This window comes from Saccostrea cucullata, unplaced genomic scaffold, assembly GCF_032062105.1.
Source record: "Saccostrea cucullata isolate Sc308-1 unplaced genomic scaffold, CSIRO_AGI_Scuc_v1 ctg285, whole genome shotgun sequence".
Classification (NCBI taxonomy): Eukaryota; Metazoa; Mollusca; class Bivalvia; order Ostreida; family Ostreidae; genus Saccostrea; species Saccostrea cuccullata.
The window spans coordinates 121347-138732 of NW_026930592.1; the positions used below are offsets into that span (position 1 = coordinate 121347).

At 35.9% G+C, this 17386-nt stretch overlaps 2 protein-coding genes across 2 annotated transcripts in view; one reads left to right on the forward strand and one right to left on the reverse strand.

The window, feature by feature from the left end:
• Positions 1–6871: 6871 nt before the first annotated feature.
• On the reverse strand, positions 6872–8088 carry LOC134229188 (uncharacterized). Its single transcript, XM_062710891.1, has one exon. It carries the CDS (start codon positions 8078–8080, stop codon positions 6872–6874), a length of 1209 nt encoding a protein of 402 aa, XP_062566875.1. The 5' UTR covers positions 8081–8088.
• A 4308-nt stretch (positions 8089–12396) lies between these two features.
• The window catches only part of LOC134229202 (uncharacterized), a 32166-nt gene continuing 27176 nt past the window's right edge, over positions 12397–17386 (forward strand). Inside the window, exons 1-2 of the mRNA XM_062710905.1 lie at positions 12397–14854; positions 15908–15986. Coding sequence (XP_062566889.1) covers positions 12719–14854; positions 15908–15986 — 2215 coding nt within the window. The 5' untranslated portion in view covers positions 12397–12718. The remainder of the gene's footprint in view (positions 14855–15907; positions 15987–17386) is intronic.

A 17386-nucleotide genomic window follows, 5' to 3' on the forward strand; every position in this document is an offset into this window, starting at 1 on the left:
GTTGTCTAAGCAATATTACTTTCATCTGGTATTGTATTTACTGAAACTTTCGTGTAAATCAGTATCTTACTGATATTTACCTTACTGTAAGACCAAAAAGATGAACTTTCTCTCTTTAGCAATGTCATAGAACTCTTTGTCCTCCAAACAAGTTCTGCCAAAATTATTGGCATACCTTTGAGCAAGCAAAACGCCAAATTTTACACCCGCTAAAGAAACACGCTATACGGTATCTAAATGTCGAGTTGAAGGCCAAATCAAGTGTTTTCTTTTTCTCATTTAAAAGATTTTGAACTAATTCTGCTTCATATGAATTTAAAAAATATAGAAATCTGCAAATAACGGAGCGAAATTTGAACTGTATCCATGAGAATTCCAACAGACTGTAAATGTTGTCTATAGGAAGTGAACACCACCACCAGTGCCTATATATTCAACACTTTGCATTTCTTGCTATTTAGCTTCATCCCAACTTTTGCTCAGTTGTCTTTTGGTTTTGTAGTCGTGGACAGGAGAGGTCCATTGTTGATAAGAGTTTGGTAATGTCATCCTCAAAATCGACTTCTTCAAGCACAGTTATGAAGTCCGAACGAATTCCCGTTATCTCATCTCCGACTGTCTGTTGCAACACTGTTCACGCAGTCATCGCAAGGAAAGTGTGTGTCGTCAAGTACACTGAAAGTCATTATATAGGGCCTTAAAAATCTAATCAGTTTTTTGGATATTCTGTAATTCTTCATGATGACCCAAAGACTCTCACATTACGTGGAACGCTTTCTTGAAATCCACAAAATGGCTATACAGGGATGCGTTTCACTCGTTGGTTTTATATTGATCCCGAGGATGAAGATCTAGCTGACAGCCCCTTTTCGCTCCCGGAACCCTGCCTACTCTTTCCTAAGGGTATGGTCATTATGTATCATTTTCATGAGAATTCTGCTGAGCACTTTGCTAGCTATGGAAAGCTAGGCAGCCTCACTCCAGTTGCTGCAGTCCTAAAGGCTGCCTTTCTTAGAGATTTTGCAGATCAGTCCCTTCGTCCATTCCTTGTGCACCTTATCCTCCTTATCTGGTCCAGTTCCTGACTTGTCTGACCAATGTCTGCCTTTAACATTTATGCTGATTTTTGATCTGCCCCAGGACCTACCCATTCCTAAGTGCCTTCAATGCAGTCCCGATTTCCAGTGTGGGTGGCTTGACTGACATGTCCAGCTCTTTACCCTCATCTTGTTCGTCTTGTGATGGTGCCAATTGAGCACTTCCCCGACTCTGATTAACTCTGTCTGGGAAGTCTTGCAATTGCTTCCTTATGCTTCAGCAGCTCCACATTCTTGCTCTTCACTGCTGCTGTTTGTCTGTTGCTCTGCCCTGTCAGCTGTTATTGTTATTATTGGCCGGCTTCTTTGCTCGCTTGGCTTTCTCTGCCGTCAACCTCCTCTTGCCTTCTCTCATATTTTTGTTGATTTCTTTGTCCTACTCTCTATGTATCTCCAATATCTTTAATCTCTTCTATTTACTTAAAATATGTCCTGATTTCTTTTTTTCATGCATTCATTACCTTTGTTTTTACGGCTTATTTTTAAAGGCGTTTCACGTTCAATATTGGTTTCATTTTGTATTGCTCTTGTGTGAGCTGAAGAAAAACCTGATTTGGGTAGTGGTCGCCATTGACATCCGCTCCCCTCTGAACTTTGGTGCCAGGGTGATGGCTTTCAATCTTCCAGTAGTAAAAACCCATGTAGTTTTGTGAATGTCTTTCTCGGGGAAAATGTTCTGTTGGTAAAAAAAATCACACTGTTATTCTCATGGTGTTATCCTTATTTCGCATACAAAGTTCCTAGATACCCATTATAGTTACTCGTTTATAGTAATCATTTCGTAAGTTCTATGATCGATACAATGACCTTATAATCAAATACAATTTATCATTAAGTCAAATGCTGACTGACGTTTTTCATACTAATTGTTAGTCCATTATTTTTACATTGAATTGAAAACGGATTTTCCGTTATTTCTCGATCATGACAAGGAGCACACGGCGGGTGTGACCGGTCAGCAGGGGATGCTCACTCCTCCATGGCACCTGATCCCATCTCTGATGTTTCGGAGGTCCGTGTTTGCTCTGATCCTGTTTTGTATCGTTTTATGGACTTTGATATTGAATACTGTTCATTATCTCCATATCCTTCCATACCCATTGTTGTCACTACCTACCTTGTGATGATAATGATGTCGTTCATCGATCAGTCTAAAGTTTCCCGTAGATCCTGCTAGAACTGGTCCTTCTCTTCATTATGTGGTACGTAGGCTTGAATGGTCAACAATTCCCTGTATCTTATATAGAATCGACCTGTTATAATTCTCCTCCTGATGGGTGTCTGTTCAATTAGTGACTTCACTAACTGATGACTGATCATGATAGAAACTCCTCCCTCGTGTAGTTCTTCATCCGTAAATAACAGTCTGGTCCGAGGTCCGTCTCATCGTCCCAGCTCCTGTCAATCTGCTCTCACTGATTCCCATAATGTCCCTTTGGTATCCTTCCATCTCTGTTGAAATCAATGCTGAAGCCCCTATACCTTCGAATGTCCGATAGTGAGTGTTTGTTTGGGTGTCGCAAGGGAAACTAATCGGACACTGGGCTTCTCTTAGGTTTGGTTTTTTCTTTCTTTTGGAAACCTTTCGATCTTCGAGATTTTTTAAAGAAAAACCTTACCAATTTCCAGTTTTTAGCTCTCGGCACTTGCAGCCATAGAGTTGCGAGAAACTGGAGTCCATGCCCTGTAATGGGATTCTTTTTTGCGCCTTTGGACCATAAATCGCGTAAAGAACAAGAGATGTCAAAGCGAAAAATGGAGGATTGTTGAAGGATCATTTGTTAAAATGATTTTGCAATGCTCGACAACTGTTCAACTTCTGCAAACGTGCATGAGAAAATACAAGGTCCGGTTATGCAAATTTGCATCCTAGCAATAGGAGCATGTATAATCTTATGCTACCTTCCAATGGCCGTGGATTTGTTATGAAAGCCAAGATTGATCATTCGTAGCTGATCGCAGAGTTTTTATTGAATTTCATGCAGAGATACGTATTAAATACATGTACATGTATATGGCGATAACGAAAAGTATTAGAGCTCTAAAGTCCATTAAACATTACAAAATAGGAGCAGGGCAAACACGGACCTCCAAAACATCGGAGGTGGGATCAGGTGCCTTGTAGGACTGGGCATATGATGGAATATGATTCATATGATGAAATACGGTCTGATGCGATTATAACGATTAAAATTTAATTGTGTTAATCGTAGAAAAAAATTTACAGTAAAAAAAAGAATTCAAAGATTAACAAGATTCGATTCTTGTTGGACGCCCGCGTCAAATCTTTGACATAGACATAGGTAGCGACTTCTCTTTCGCCAAGCGCCCGGTCCAAGTAATGTAAGTCAAGGGTCTTTCGGATGAGGCTTTTACAAATGAGGCCCCGTTTCAGGGTAAGCCTCGACACCAAAAGGAACCCTCACTACTCATTGGGAGTACAGGTCTTTTGAAGTCTTTCAAGCCGTTATACGTTGACGTTTTTTATGTTAGTGGAAAATTCTTTGACGTAGAAGATACATACAATTAAACAAGTGTATCTGATGGCGGAGATGAATTTCACAATATATGTCACACATCTAAACGGGCATAATCTGAATATCGAGCTTGATACCAAAAATACCAAAACATTATAAGTAAGCATAATGATCTAAAATTATGATATTGCAAAATATCTGGAAAATTATAATATACCATGAAGTAACTGATGATAAAATCAGAGATGTCATAATTTCATCTGTTCCCAAAATGGAGTACAACTTGCAGCAAAAATTTGTTGTGAACTTTTGTTATAAGAACGGTATCCTAAATATTGTATAGGGTGTGATGATGAAAAATATCCATACCAAAAATTGCTATCTAGTTTTCATATATTTTATAGAATAATTTGAGAGTTTGAACTAAATTATAATGTGAAAATGAAAGACAGTTAAACCCCCCCCCCCCATAAAAAAATCAAGAAGAGATGATGAGAACAATATCAGAGTGAAGTCAATCATTGCAAAATCTCATGAAAGTTAAATCTGAGTTTAGTGAAATGGATTGTACAATGCCAGTAAGTGTATCGAGTGTATTTAGAAATCTTAGATTTGAGTTAAGCTAGTGCATCTACATACAACTGTACAAAATTTCTGTATTTAAAGCAAATCAACGTTCAGAGCCGGTTAAAGTTTGCAAGATTGACTGAAAGGAAGAGCGAAAGAAGTGGACACTAATTAACACATACCGGTAGTTCTGAAACGACACATTTATTGATATGCAGATTTAAATAAAAATAGATGTGCATTTTGTGGGTTCTAAAAAGCCATATATCACACAAAACAAGAAAAGTCTCAAGTATTCTGTGAAGCTTACAAAAAAGTGGTCAGAAATTTCTAAGCATTAGCCTTTTATGTTATTTAGGACAAGTTTTGGAAAACACTTGGAGAATAACATTTTAGGATTTGTTGCCATAGTAACCAAAATAAAGAATGTTGGATACTTCTGACTCAAAATAATAATTTTGAAGATATGTTGATTAAAATGATATATAACATGTATATGTAGCTTTTGTTGTCATTTATCTATCTGTCTTTAGATGTGTGACATATATTGTGAAACACCCTGTACTTGTACTGTTTTTGTCGTTCTGTTCTGTTTCAATGACAATTACGAGGGGTGATCAAAAAGTTTGCAAACTATCTCTATATCTACAAAACCACAATTGAAATAAATTGTACACACATAGCCATACACAAGGTCTATAAATAGCATATGCTGGAAAAGTATGTAGTCACAATGTGAAAAAATCCTATTTAGGTCAACGAAAAATTGTTGTCTCAGGAAGTTCAACAAACGACTGTACAATCTATTGTAATATCTTAGAAATCCCTCACAGTATCATATAATAATTTGTACACAGTTTATTGAGATAAATGAGTTCCTATAAATTCAATTAATGATTGGATTAATCGTTTTAGTGAAGGAATGATGGTTAAAAATATGGTTCATATGAGTGAAAGCAAGTTTGAAAAGATATGTATTTTTAATTAAGCAATTTGCTAAAACCTCCAATTAGCACTTTAAATAGTTGAATATTTGAACAATGTATAAGTATCAAATACCTAAGATATCGTTTACTTTAGATTTTAAAATATTAGATGATAAAAAGGATGAAAAAGGAAGACAGAAGATTTGTGTTTTAATGGTCGCCATGCTTATTTTTGGAAAGGGTCCACCCATTCTGTCAAATCTTTGACAAATTAATTGTTCTTGTCATAAAAATTAACTCACATGGAAAGAAATATAAAACTCGGAAAAATCTTTTCTCTTGTGACAGAAGCGCCCAATATCCGTGATTCGCGCATGCGCAGAAAGTGCATTAAAAGGGTCTTTAAAATATAATCAACATTAAAACCAAATATTGCTTCTTGTATGGAAGTTATTCAATTAGTTTGCGAACTTTTTGATCACCCCTCGTAGAGGCCATCTTTAACAATACAAAAGGAACCCTCACTACTACCCAATTAAATTATTGTACAGGTCTTTTGAAGTCTTTCGGCAAGACCGTTATACGTTGACGTTTTTTAGGTAGATGTTGGAAATTCTTTTACGTAGAACATAATGCGGTATATTATATATAAGTCAAATTTTGAAAAATTCTGGAAATGTGCGGTAAATTGTATTTAAAAAATGAATTTAAAATTTAGTTTCAAAGTATATTTATTGATTATTTTTGTTTTTATGATTCAAAAATATATATATCATTTGTTCGAAAAAGGACAAAATGTAAAATTTCAATTTTATCAGAAAAAAGGTTAAAATATGTATATATTTCATTGATATGTTTTACACATATATCTTGGCCTGAACACACATGCGCTCGGTGATTTTTTCTCAAAATATCCTTGCTTTTTAGAAATCATGGAAATTTTAAATTTCCTCCGTCATTTCAAACATATTTTATGACTATAAGCCTTCAGAGGACACAGTCTACTGTTGTGGTGACCGAACTTCTCGTAGAGTAAAATTACAAGCAAATCAAATGAGCATGAAAAGTTGTTTGCAATAAACGAATACTAATGATGTTATCAATTTTAGTACAATTCTCAGTTAACCTGGAACTTTCAGTAAAGCGTGGCATTCTCGGAACTTTTAAATTGTTGTTGATAACGATGAGACGACTTAAGCCCCACCTCTTTGCCGTACGAGACCTTGTTATTGGATATTTGCTACACTCGTTGACATTTGCCCGAATTTCTATCCCATGTATATTTCAACAGTGAATGAAAGCTGTGTAAATTTCAGACGCTAATTAAGTAACGTCGAAAATACCTCATCTTACTGAAAGTCCAAGGTTAAATAAGAATTGTACCACTTGTACTGTTTTTGTCGTTCTGTTCTGTTTCAATGACAATTAGAGGCCATCTTTAACAAGGCATGTTGAAAGAATCGGTATCTTAAAATTATGTTTAACTATCTAATCGTCTTACCGACACAATTATTGCAAATGACTGAATGAAAAAAGATTCTGATTGCAAATGGATTCTTGTTATGTTTTGCATAGTTTAGTAATCCAACTAACGGGTTATCTTAACACTCTTCCCCTTTCACTAGTATATCTCGTAATACTTTCCTTCTATAACGCAAACAACTCTTCAAGAAAAATGTCTACCATCGCCAGTTTTTTTTTCTGTAAAAAGTAAAAACCAGGAGAAGTTCAAAATCATAAATGCAAAATATTTTTTTCCAAAAAAGTGTTCATTGTTTTATCTTATGTATCCAACCAAAAAATACTACAATGGAAAACATTCTTTGTCAATTTTTCTCCTGTGAATCTCAGGTACCCGTGCTATATTGTATTTAGTATATAACTCAGCACATGACGTTTTTCCCGCCGCGTAATGGAGTCTTCTAAACGTTCTCACCAAGAGGTTGTGGTTGTAGTCCTTGTCTCGGTGTTTATGACCCTCGTAGTTTCCTCGATATGTTGTTTGATGGACAGCCAGTAACGTCTCTGTTGCATCAATCACATTCCCGCGTCTTCTAGCGTCCAGCACGAGCCAGTTGTCGTAGGCTCGTCTGCCTATAATAACTTCTGGAATGTTTTTCCAAGGATAGTCTTTCATTGTTATAAAATAGTCTTCTCCCCAGACGCTGAATAAGGACCCTCGGGATTCAGATATTTTATGTATCGTTGATTGATTCAGCGCATCGTTGGATGTCACATTTTCGACATTTGTTCGCCGACCTATAACCATCAACGGTTGCGACTTGTTTACACTAGAATTCAACAGAGCCATTAAAGTTATGATCAGTGTATCAGTAAAAAGAATATCACCGTTCGCGTAGGCGTAGAAAATGGATTTTGAAACCTTTAAAACATCCAGATACATATTTTTGAGGACAGGTACTCCTCTACCTGTGTTGGAGATGGGTAAGACCTTCCAACCCATTTCTGTCACTTTGACTGACAAATCCTGATCATCAGAAAAGAGTATTGGTTGAACAAATGGTTTCAATTGATTCCAATTTCTTATTGTATTATTATGACAAATGAATTTTTCAACCGTTGTCTGCCATGTTGTGAACAATGTTAGCAAGGTTTTGTTTGCTTTTATTAAAACACGTGATAATTTTTCTATGTAAGTAAGATTGTTTCCATGATTACTGAAGTTAAATTCTGATGGAAACATAAATCTAGGAACAAGAGTATCTGCGTAATTTTTAGTAATATTCCTTTCACGTTCCATGAGTTCCACGTCTCCAATTAATCCAGTTGTTTGGATTAAATTCCACCAATGTCGGATCTGCTGTCCCCAGAACCGGAAGTTATCGAGGATCCCCTTCATCAATTTCCTGATGGCTATTGCCTGCCGACTGACTTCAGAATATAAGTAAACGTAGACAAAGGTGCAAACGAAACATAATGCTAAGATTTTGAAATGAACTGATTTTCCAACCAACCTTCCAGACGTTCGGACATTGGAATGTACTGGGGTCATGTCAGAGGATCCAGATTAATACTACCTGAAAAAAAAAATAACCCAAAGATAAGGAATGATTATAGCATTTGTGTTGAAAATATGAAATGTTGAAACTGGAATTTTGAAGAATTGACTTGGTATCACAGAAAACTACAAAATAAAAGCAGTGAGCAGTGTTCTTTGTTATCTCTGAGTTATAATGGTACACATGTACTTTAATTGGGAACCGATAGTATTTTTTTGATATATTCTTAAGATTCTTGGGTTCAGATTTTAACAAAAGAAATGAACACTTTGTAATGAAGCTTTCGCATTTTATTTCTTCCCTACTGTTACTAATTTAACGATCTTTTTAAAAGTCTTATCTGAAGCAGAATTTATTCAAAAACTTCTAGACTTTTCAGACATAGATGACGTTTTATTAATTGCACTTAAATATGTCCATTCATAAGTCGACTCAATATATCCAAGTGATCTTTAAATAAAGAGAAACAAAGAGTCTATCTGACATATCTTTTTTATATTTGGATGTTTTTAATACTGACGTCAAAGACAAACAGCGTAACATTTATTTATCTAACAAATGACATGACTTTGGATATTCTTTCCTCAACTTCCCTTCCTATGTAGCACTATTTCACTATCACCTGTATATATGGTGTTTATGTCTCCACATTATTCAATATTTTAGAGCATGCGCAGAGACGATCTTTTTAAAACGGAGTCATGTTACTCTCAGACAAGTTGATATTACAGGGATTTCATCAACCTCATTTAAAGTCAGCATTTTGCAAATTCTATGGTCGTTACAGTGACCATATATGCAAATATTTGGTCGAATTTTGGCTGACTTGTTTTAAACCAATTGACTTTGTTTTTATACTTAATCTGACTACGAAATGTTCGGTCTATACTTGAACAGTATGTAAGGCTCACGGAGGCCGGATGTAACCGGACAAAAAAGGGGTTGCTCACTCCTTCTAGGTACCCGATCCTACATCCGGTATTTTAGGAATTCGTGTTTATGCGCTCTAAGCCGATTTACATTGTTTTTAGATGTTATGAAAATTGTCATTTTTCGTTATTTTCACCTTCTTTATTCTTGATTAGAATATTTTTGAAAGATGTAATTACTAGTATATAAAATGAAATACTAGTATACAAGATAAAATTCTTAATTATCTCCTCTTGAAAAGGGGCGTTGCCTTTCACTCGAACAATCTTCAATCTCCTTTACCCAAAGATGCTTTGTGGCAAGTTGGGTTGAAATTAGCCCTGTGGCTTTTGAGATGTCAAAATTATTCAAAGTTTACACAAACGCTGGACAAGATCGTAATCAGATAGAAAAGTTTTTTTTTATATATAATGTTAATATTATATAATATATAACTATAGTATAAGTTCTAGAATAAACTGATGACTTTTCCTAGTATTTAAGATCTTGTTATTTGTATATGTATGTGCAATCTATATCTCATTATGAAACATCTCATCAGACATTTAAGATTATTTCATGTTATTTGCATTGTATAATAAGGTTCATGGTGCGTAGCTCAGAAAAATATGCTTAAAATTTTCTATTAATTTTTAAAAGTAAATTATAGAAAAAGTATTCACATACCAGATATACTAAAATCTATTCTCCCCTTTCTTCATGATACATTTTGAAGTGGCGAGAATTTCAGCACTATACGTAAACCTGAGAAAATTACAGCGATAATAGCCCCCCTTTGCATTATCACCTCCGAATAATTCGATAATTCATCAGCAACACCAACATATAAATCCCTACTATCCATACGACGTATGAAATAATGATGCCTAAAAATTGACTGTAAAATATGAATGCATACTAACTTTAAAAAAAAAAATCATTTTATGACAGCATATATCATGTATATTGCATTTATACTTTTTGGGAAACCCAGAAAAAAAATCTGAGGGATATTGATATTTCATGTAAATATTTTTGTCATGTACATGATCATTATTGTTTATTTATTCATTTTAAATGCTTATTTTAAAAAATCTGTTGCTTTCGTTTCTTTTTTTTCCCAGAAAATATGTGTATATCAAGGATAGACGACTTACAAATAATGATCGGTCCACATGGTGCATTTTGCATTAGGCTTTTACCATAGTACAACTTTTTCTCGTAGAAAAATGGCGATAAAGTATTTCCCCGATGACATACTTTCTCGTATTAAGGGAAAGCAGAAAAGAAACTAATTATTAATTAATTAAAAAAGTTAGTGTCAAGCATATGCTCAGCCCAACGCTTCGGCGGCTGTCTCCGTAAATCTCCAACGTACGCCAGGGAAAAGCACCTTGGTGAAGATGTCATTGTCCTGTCTTTTAAACAGTACATGAGCATTTAGAGGGGGGGGGGTCAGGACCCCCCCCCTGGAAATTACCAGGTTAAAAAATGTATATACTAAAACAAGAAAAAAGTTACAATGGACCCCCCCTGGAAAACGCTGATCCCCCCCCCCTTGTAAACGCATGTATGCATGTTTGTCAATAAAATATCTTTAAATTAATTAGAGGAATGAATTATATATGAACAGTATAAATTTGAGCTCAAAAGATCCTTCAAACAAATCAGGTGTAGAGCAAACATAGACTTCTAAAACATCATGGGATAAGCTCCATATGCAGGTGCATGGTGAGGGTATATTGCTGCATAAGTAAGGAAAGTTGACGATTGACAAATTGAAGTCATCACGTTTATCATTAAGTATAGAAGTTAGGTATAACCATTGATATCTTTTTGTAGTAAAATATCCAAACATGAAACAGATGTGTCAGACTATATGTTGGTGTGATATCTTTTTTCTTAAGCCCACTTGGATACATTTTTTTTCAATCAAATGAATATAAATTTGGCCTGCTAACAACGGGGAGCAATTGATACCCATGGGATTTCCAAGAGATTGTTAGAAAACCTGTTCTCCGCAAACGGCAGTCGATAAATTTACAGTTCTCGATCCTGCCTTGAGAACTACATACTGTCAATCAGAAAAATCATGAATATATCATTTTCAGAGTACTTGTGTGTCAAATGTGTCAAATTGTTTTTAATAAAATTTTGTGTCTAACTTTAACTCATTCGAAGATAGTTACAGCTAGATGTTTGAAGATAGATATAGATATTTAAATGTATATGATATTTATTCAGCTATTTGGCGTTGGATATTTTGACCCCTACCCCTCCTGTATACTTTTTGTCCAATGTAAAGCAAGGCCTACGTGTGTTTAACAGATCAAATTTAATTCGAGATAATTAATATTCTTACTCTTTTTTTCAAAGAATGTTCAAGAGCCTTCACGCCAGTCTACAATAGTCAAAATACTAGTAGTGAAATTCTAGATTTTAAATTAAAAACAAGATGTGTTTGTGAAACACTATGCGCCCGGCGTCAACAAAGTTCGAAAAAGCTATTTTTAGTATATAGGTCACAGTCACAAGGTCATTGACCTTGAGCTCAATTAGTGGAGTATGCATACCAAATATGAAGTCCCTATCTCCTTTGGTTCAAAAGTTATGGCAAAAAGTGGAAAAAGCTATTTTTAGCATATAGGTCACAGTCAAGGTCACATGGTCATTAACCTTGGTGTTGATTGAAAGAACTTCATTAGTGGAGTATGCATACTAAATAAGAAGTCCCTATCTCATATGGTTCAAAAGTTAAGGCAAAAAGTGGAAAAAGCTATTTTTAGCATATACCGTAGGTCACAATCAAGGTCACAAGGTCATAGACCTTGATGTCATTTGAAGGAACTTTATTAGAGGAGTATGCATACTGAATATGAGGTCTCTATCTCTTATGGTTCAAAAGTTATGACAAACAGTTGAAAAAGCTATTTTTAGCATATAGGTCACAGTCAAGGTCACAAGGTCATTGACCTTGATGTCATTTGAAGAACTTTGTTAGAGGAGTATGCATACCAAATATGAAATCTCTATCTCTTACGGTTCAAAAGTTTTGGCGAAGGTTAAAGTTGACAACAGACAAACAGATAAACAGACAAACAGACAAACAGACAGGACAAAAACAATATGCGCCCCGAAAAAATTCGGGCGCATAAAAAAAGAATTTGAAAGAGAATATTATGTTGAAGCATTAATTTTTTAAACGTGCAGTAGCCACACCCTAATATTGAATGTCAATGGCTATTAAATGATAAAGTGACAGATGTTTATGATTAAAAAATATATAATGCTCTATAACTTGTCAAGTTGGAAAGCGCGCTAACTGTTATGGGGAGTCTCGTCTGTGCTATTTTTAGGCTAGTAAAGCACCTGTCAGGATTAGTTTCTTACAGCCGTTGCATTATGGGAAGAGACAGATGTCCAAACATGGCCGCCAAAACCAGGGATTCCCTCGTACTATGATTTCATTGTTTTTAAAATCAACAATCAGTGACCAATTACGGATTTTATAAACAATATGACAAATAATTTAAAAATTGGAAGTGGTGAGATTAATTAATGAATGGCAGAATCTGACTAAATTTGCCTTCAAGTTCATCAAAACAACATCGACGAAAAACATGGAAGCACAAACTTTTTTGACAGTAAACATGTTGTGTATTTAAATATCACGGACTCCACTGAAGCGATGAATTTGATATCACAGATAAACTAACGGAGTAATGTCGGGTCGACATGTTTGTTTTGTGTGTGGTAGCCTGGGTGCTGAAACGGGGCTGCGGATAAAACCACACGACAGGCTGCCCTATTTTCCATTTTTGGAACACCATGACCCACCAAAAGGGGCGCGATTGCCCACCAGTTCTGGGACAGTAGACTGCTGCAGGGTGTGCTATGCGTTTTTAACACAACAGTGGGAGACATATGAAAGGTCCAAAACTCCTGCAATTAAACGTTTATATTGGCTGAAGCGTGCAGACAATGGGCATTTTACAGGGGCTGAAATGAGACTACAAGGAGAATACATAGCCCAAATTATGGGTCTGAATTACCAGCCAGGGGTTGAGGGGCGGGCATCACCTGACAACAGCACAAGGGACTATCCACCCTCTCCCCCATTTCATAAGGAGGAAAGAGAAACTCCAAGTAACAACCATACAGGCCATAGGGAACAAAGTCTTAGCTACAAATCTGATGCTAAACCGCAAATGAAGCCCAAGATGTCTAGCCAACCATTAAATCTTCCTCGGGAGGACATCTCTGTTCACCAAGCAAATGTCAGCTCAAAGGGTGCGCAAAGTGAGGGAGTTCTTGATCTGACTGTTAGAAAAAACTCTAAGGCTAAGCCTGTTTCTGTACCTAGTGAGAAAGAACAGACAATTGTTTGTTACATATGTGCACAGAGTACTCCAGTGAGAAACTGCAAATATGTTTCAACAGCAATGAATTCAACCAGTGAACCATTCTTCCCAGTTTTACAAAAAATCAGCCAACCTGAGGGAGCATTTCCCCTGAACCAGCATGGACAGGCCATTGTATGTGGGGACTGCAGGCTTCTGCTATACCAGCAGTGGCAGGCATATGAGCTGGCTGGTGTGCCATTTCAAAATCGCATCTACAAACTCTGTGATGAAAAACTTAAGATACCAAAATCAGAACCAGTGACCCATACTGAGAGACAGCCTAAAACTCCAGTGGAAACTGATGAGTATGTTTGTTATTTGTGTGGTAAGCTTTATGGTAGTGATTTGATCAGGTTGTTATACACTGTGCCCCCTCATGACCCAACCATGGGAACTCTGTTCTTTCCATTTGTACAAGAACTTCAACGTCCAAAAGGTGCTCAACCCTTGAAATCTGATGGATCTGTTCTATCATGCCGAAACTGTTATGCTGAACTGTATCACCAATGGCAAGTACAAGAATCTATGCAGGTACCAGTTTACCAACGCAAGTACTCTTTATCATTTGCAAAGGCCAGCCACAGAGATGATTTGCATCGAGTTCTTGGCCCAGACAGGGCTAGTGGACAAGAGTCAAAGGGATCAGTTGTAAAATCAGAGGCCACTCGACCCTTGAATATCCAGATTATGGAAGGTTCATCTGGAAACAGCCGTGGAAGTTCCCAAGGGCTTCTGGCCATTGCCGCATCTGAAGAAAAGCATAGGCCTGCCATGTCCTCAACATCGCCAAGCAAACTGTCTACATTGCTCAAAAGACCATTCGAGAATCTAGGTTCTGGAACCACCATACCCCATCCTTTAGAACAAGCTGTGTCAAAACCCAAAAAGATCTGCTTCTTGTGTGGAGAAAAGTCAAGAATGATGAACACTCATGTTCTACATGCCTACCCTGTCACTCATGAAACTAAAAGCAGCAACACAATGGTGATGCCTTTCTTCCCCTTCCTGACAAACTCCAGCCCAGCCAGAGGAGCAGAGCCAATGACAGAGGAGGGAACAGTTATGGTCTGCAGCATATGCTTCCACATGCTTCTGAAGCAATGGAACCATTATGAGGAGTTTCCCAATGCTGAAACAATCAACCGGTGGCAGCGCAGATATGTCATGCCTGACTTTGTCTGTTACATTTGTGCTAAGACCACAGATAGAAAAAATGTCAAGATGCTTGAGGCAGCCAAATTTCCTTTCCTAAAAGACATCAAGTGTCCCCCTGATTCCCTGATACTTAGTGGAGGACTGCTGGTGATAGCCTGTAAACCCTGTGCTGCGGACCTTAATCAGCAGTTCGCAGCCTACGAAAGACTGAAGTTGCCGATTAATCTGCGAAAATACAATTGGGTACAGAGGACTTCAATAGAGGAGCCCAGTGATCATGACAGGGAGGCAGGGGAGGAGGTGCGTATTTTCTTGGATTTTTACCCCCATAGTTTGCTTTGAAATTAAGACAAAAATTTATTTGGCCTAATTTTGTGTATTTTAATTTTACTAATTTTGTGTATTTTCATTTTACAATTTTGAACTTTAAAATGTTATTTTAAAATGACAATCCTGGTTCGATGTGTAGTAAGGTCTCTTCATACATTTTTGACCTTGACTTTATGGTTTTTTTGTTGTTTCTTAACATGTTATGTGTTTATCTCTTAAAGTGATTTAATGCATTTTAGTTCCCGATAAAGATAGTGAAAAATTTCCTGTACATGCACTTGAAATATGCTAGAAAAATAAGATCATATACTTTTTTGGCACTAGTATTAAATAAGAGTAGTAAAGAGAAGTACAGTCTTCACTTTTAAAGAGTTTATTAATAATTGCTAAAGTAAAATTGTAATAAACAAAGAGCATGTTAGAAATGTGTTGACCCTTGAGCTTGATATTTTTAATATTTATTATCTTGGTAGAGATATTTATCACAATCTGACCAGATGTCAAATTTTGGAGGCAAATTTAATCTTTGAATGCTATAGTTAAAATTCCAACTCAAACTTAATGTTAAATCATGTGATGTACCAGTACCAGGTATATTCAAAATTATGAATTGAATCTTGAAGGTGAAATTTAAATGCATTATGAAATTTTTATTAATTTCTATAGTGCTAACATAATTTAACCAATTATCAATGAAATGAAGGCCATATAAATTCAAATTTTTGACTCTTAAGTAAAGCAGAACATATTTGTGTAGAGCATTTAAATCTTTCCCATTAATGTATTTTTTGCAATTTTTTTTTCATGTACAATGTACATGTTTTTCTATTTACCGTACAAGAAATTATTTGTGTAGGAGTATGATTACACTTGAGACTTGTCAGCAAAAAGCAATAAAGAAAACATGACAACAAAAATAAGTAGGTCAAATAAATACCCGGGTAAGTAGGTCAAATAAGAAATGAAAGTCTTCTCCCATCCTATATGTTCTATAAATAATGTTTTAATGTGATTTTATACCAGGATAAGGAATCTCACTCTGAGGCGGTAGAAAATCGAGATGTGGATGTAGAAGCTGTGGATGAAGGGACCCCAGACAGTGGTAAGTGGACTTAGGTTTTTCTCCCCTTGGCTGTTTTCAGTGGTGACCAGTGACTGATGGAGGAGAAACGAAGAAAGTGAACCAATGTTCACTGAGATTAATCTAGGTCTTTTAGGGAAACTACACTTTCTGGAGAAATTTGGAATATCAGCTGGGGTTCTGGGGGCCACTCCAGATTCCCAGCGAGTGTAGGGTGAGCTAGGGCCCAACTGAATTTCATCATTTTAATCACCTTTTAGAGTGCATAAAATAATTAAGTAAAACCATATTTCACATCTTCTGAGCATTTATATTTTGAATTAACACTTTTTATGAAGAGAAAAAAATATTTGAGCTTTTTTTCATTGTCAGGGGAATTTTTTACTCAACAAAAGGGGAAAATGGATATTCCAGGGAAATTTTCTCTTGGAGAAAATTCCGTGTATTGGTAGTAAATATACCCTAAATCAATCCATGGGATCAGTAAACAATGAGTGAAGATGATCAAATAGCTGATGTTCAACTACAGACATGCTAGAGTACAATGGTATTCCTTAAAAATCTGAATTTTTAACTTGATCACTTTCTGTCATTCTGTGATGAAAGTGAGCAGAAAAATTCAATGAAAGTATATTCAATGAAACATAATATACAAAAAAATATTCAATGAAACTGAAAGTATCACATTTAATACATTCCTCATTGATAATTCTATTAGAAATAGAATTTTTTTTTTTTTGATAAACATTAATGGCATTTTGAGTTAAGATAGCAGACTAAAATGAGGGAGAGAGATCATTATATTATTTCTTTCCTTGAAAAAGAAAAGAATACAATTGGGCTATCATTGAAGATGATATAGCAAGAATGACAACTGACCAATATACTGGTTTTGAAAGGTGTAGATAATGCTATACAGGTTACCTCCCTTAGACACTTACTGACTGTAGTGTTGTACTCTGATAATTAGCAGCTGAAAAATCAAAGGAGCTTTTCGGATCAAACCTTTTCCGTTGTTTGCTGTTGATGTCATTGACTCATTGTTGTTGAAAACTTTTTACATTTTCATCTTCTTCTCCAGCACCACTGGGCTGGTTGCAGTGTAACAAATTTGATCAGGGTCCGCCGTCATAAAACTTTGAGATTTCTCAGAAAAAATTATCAACTCAACTCTAGAGAATTACTCTGCTGAGAATTTGAGAATAAAAGAGTTTAAGGTATTTTTATTTTTCTCAACTTTTTTATGGCGGCCGCTGAGTCTGAGAATTTTGGATTTGATAAATTTCTCAGACTTGAGAGCATTCTTAGACTTACGCATGTTTTATAACAACGGACCCAGATCTTCTTAAAAACAATTTTTAAGAATACAAAAAGAGTTGCACTGAAAATGACTACCAAATTATTTAATCACAACACACCTT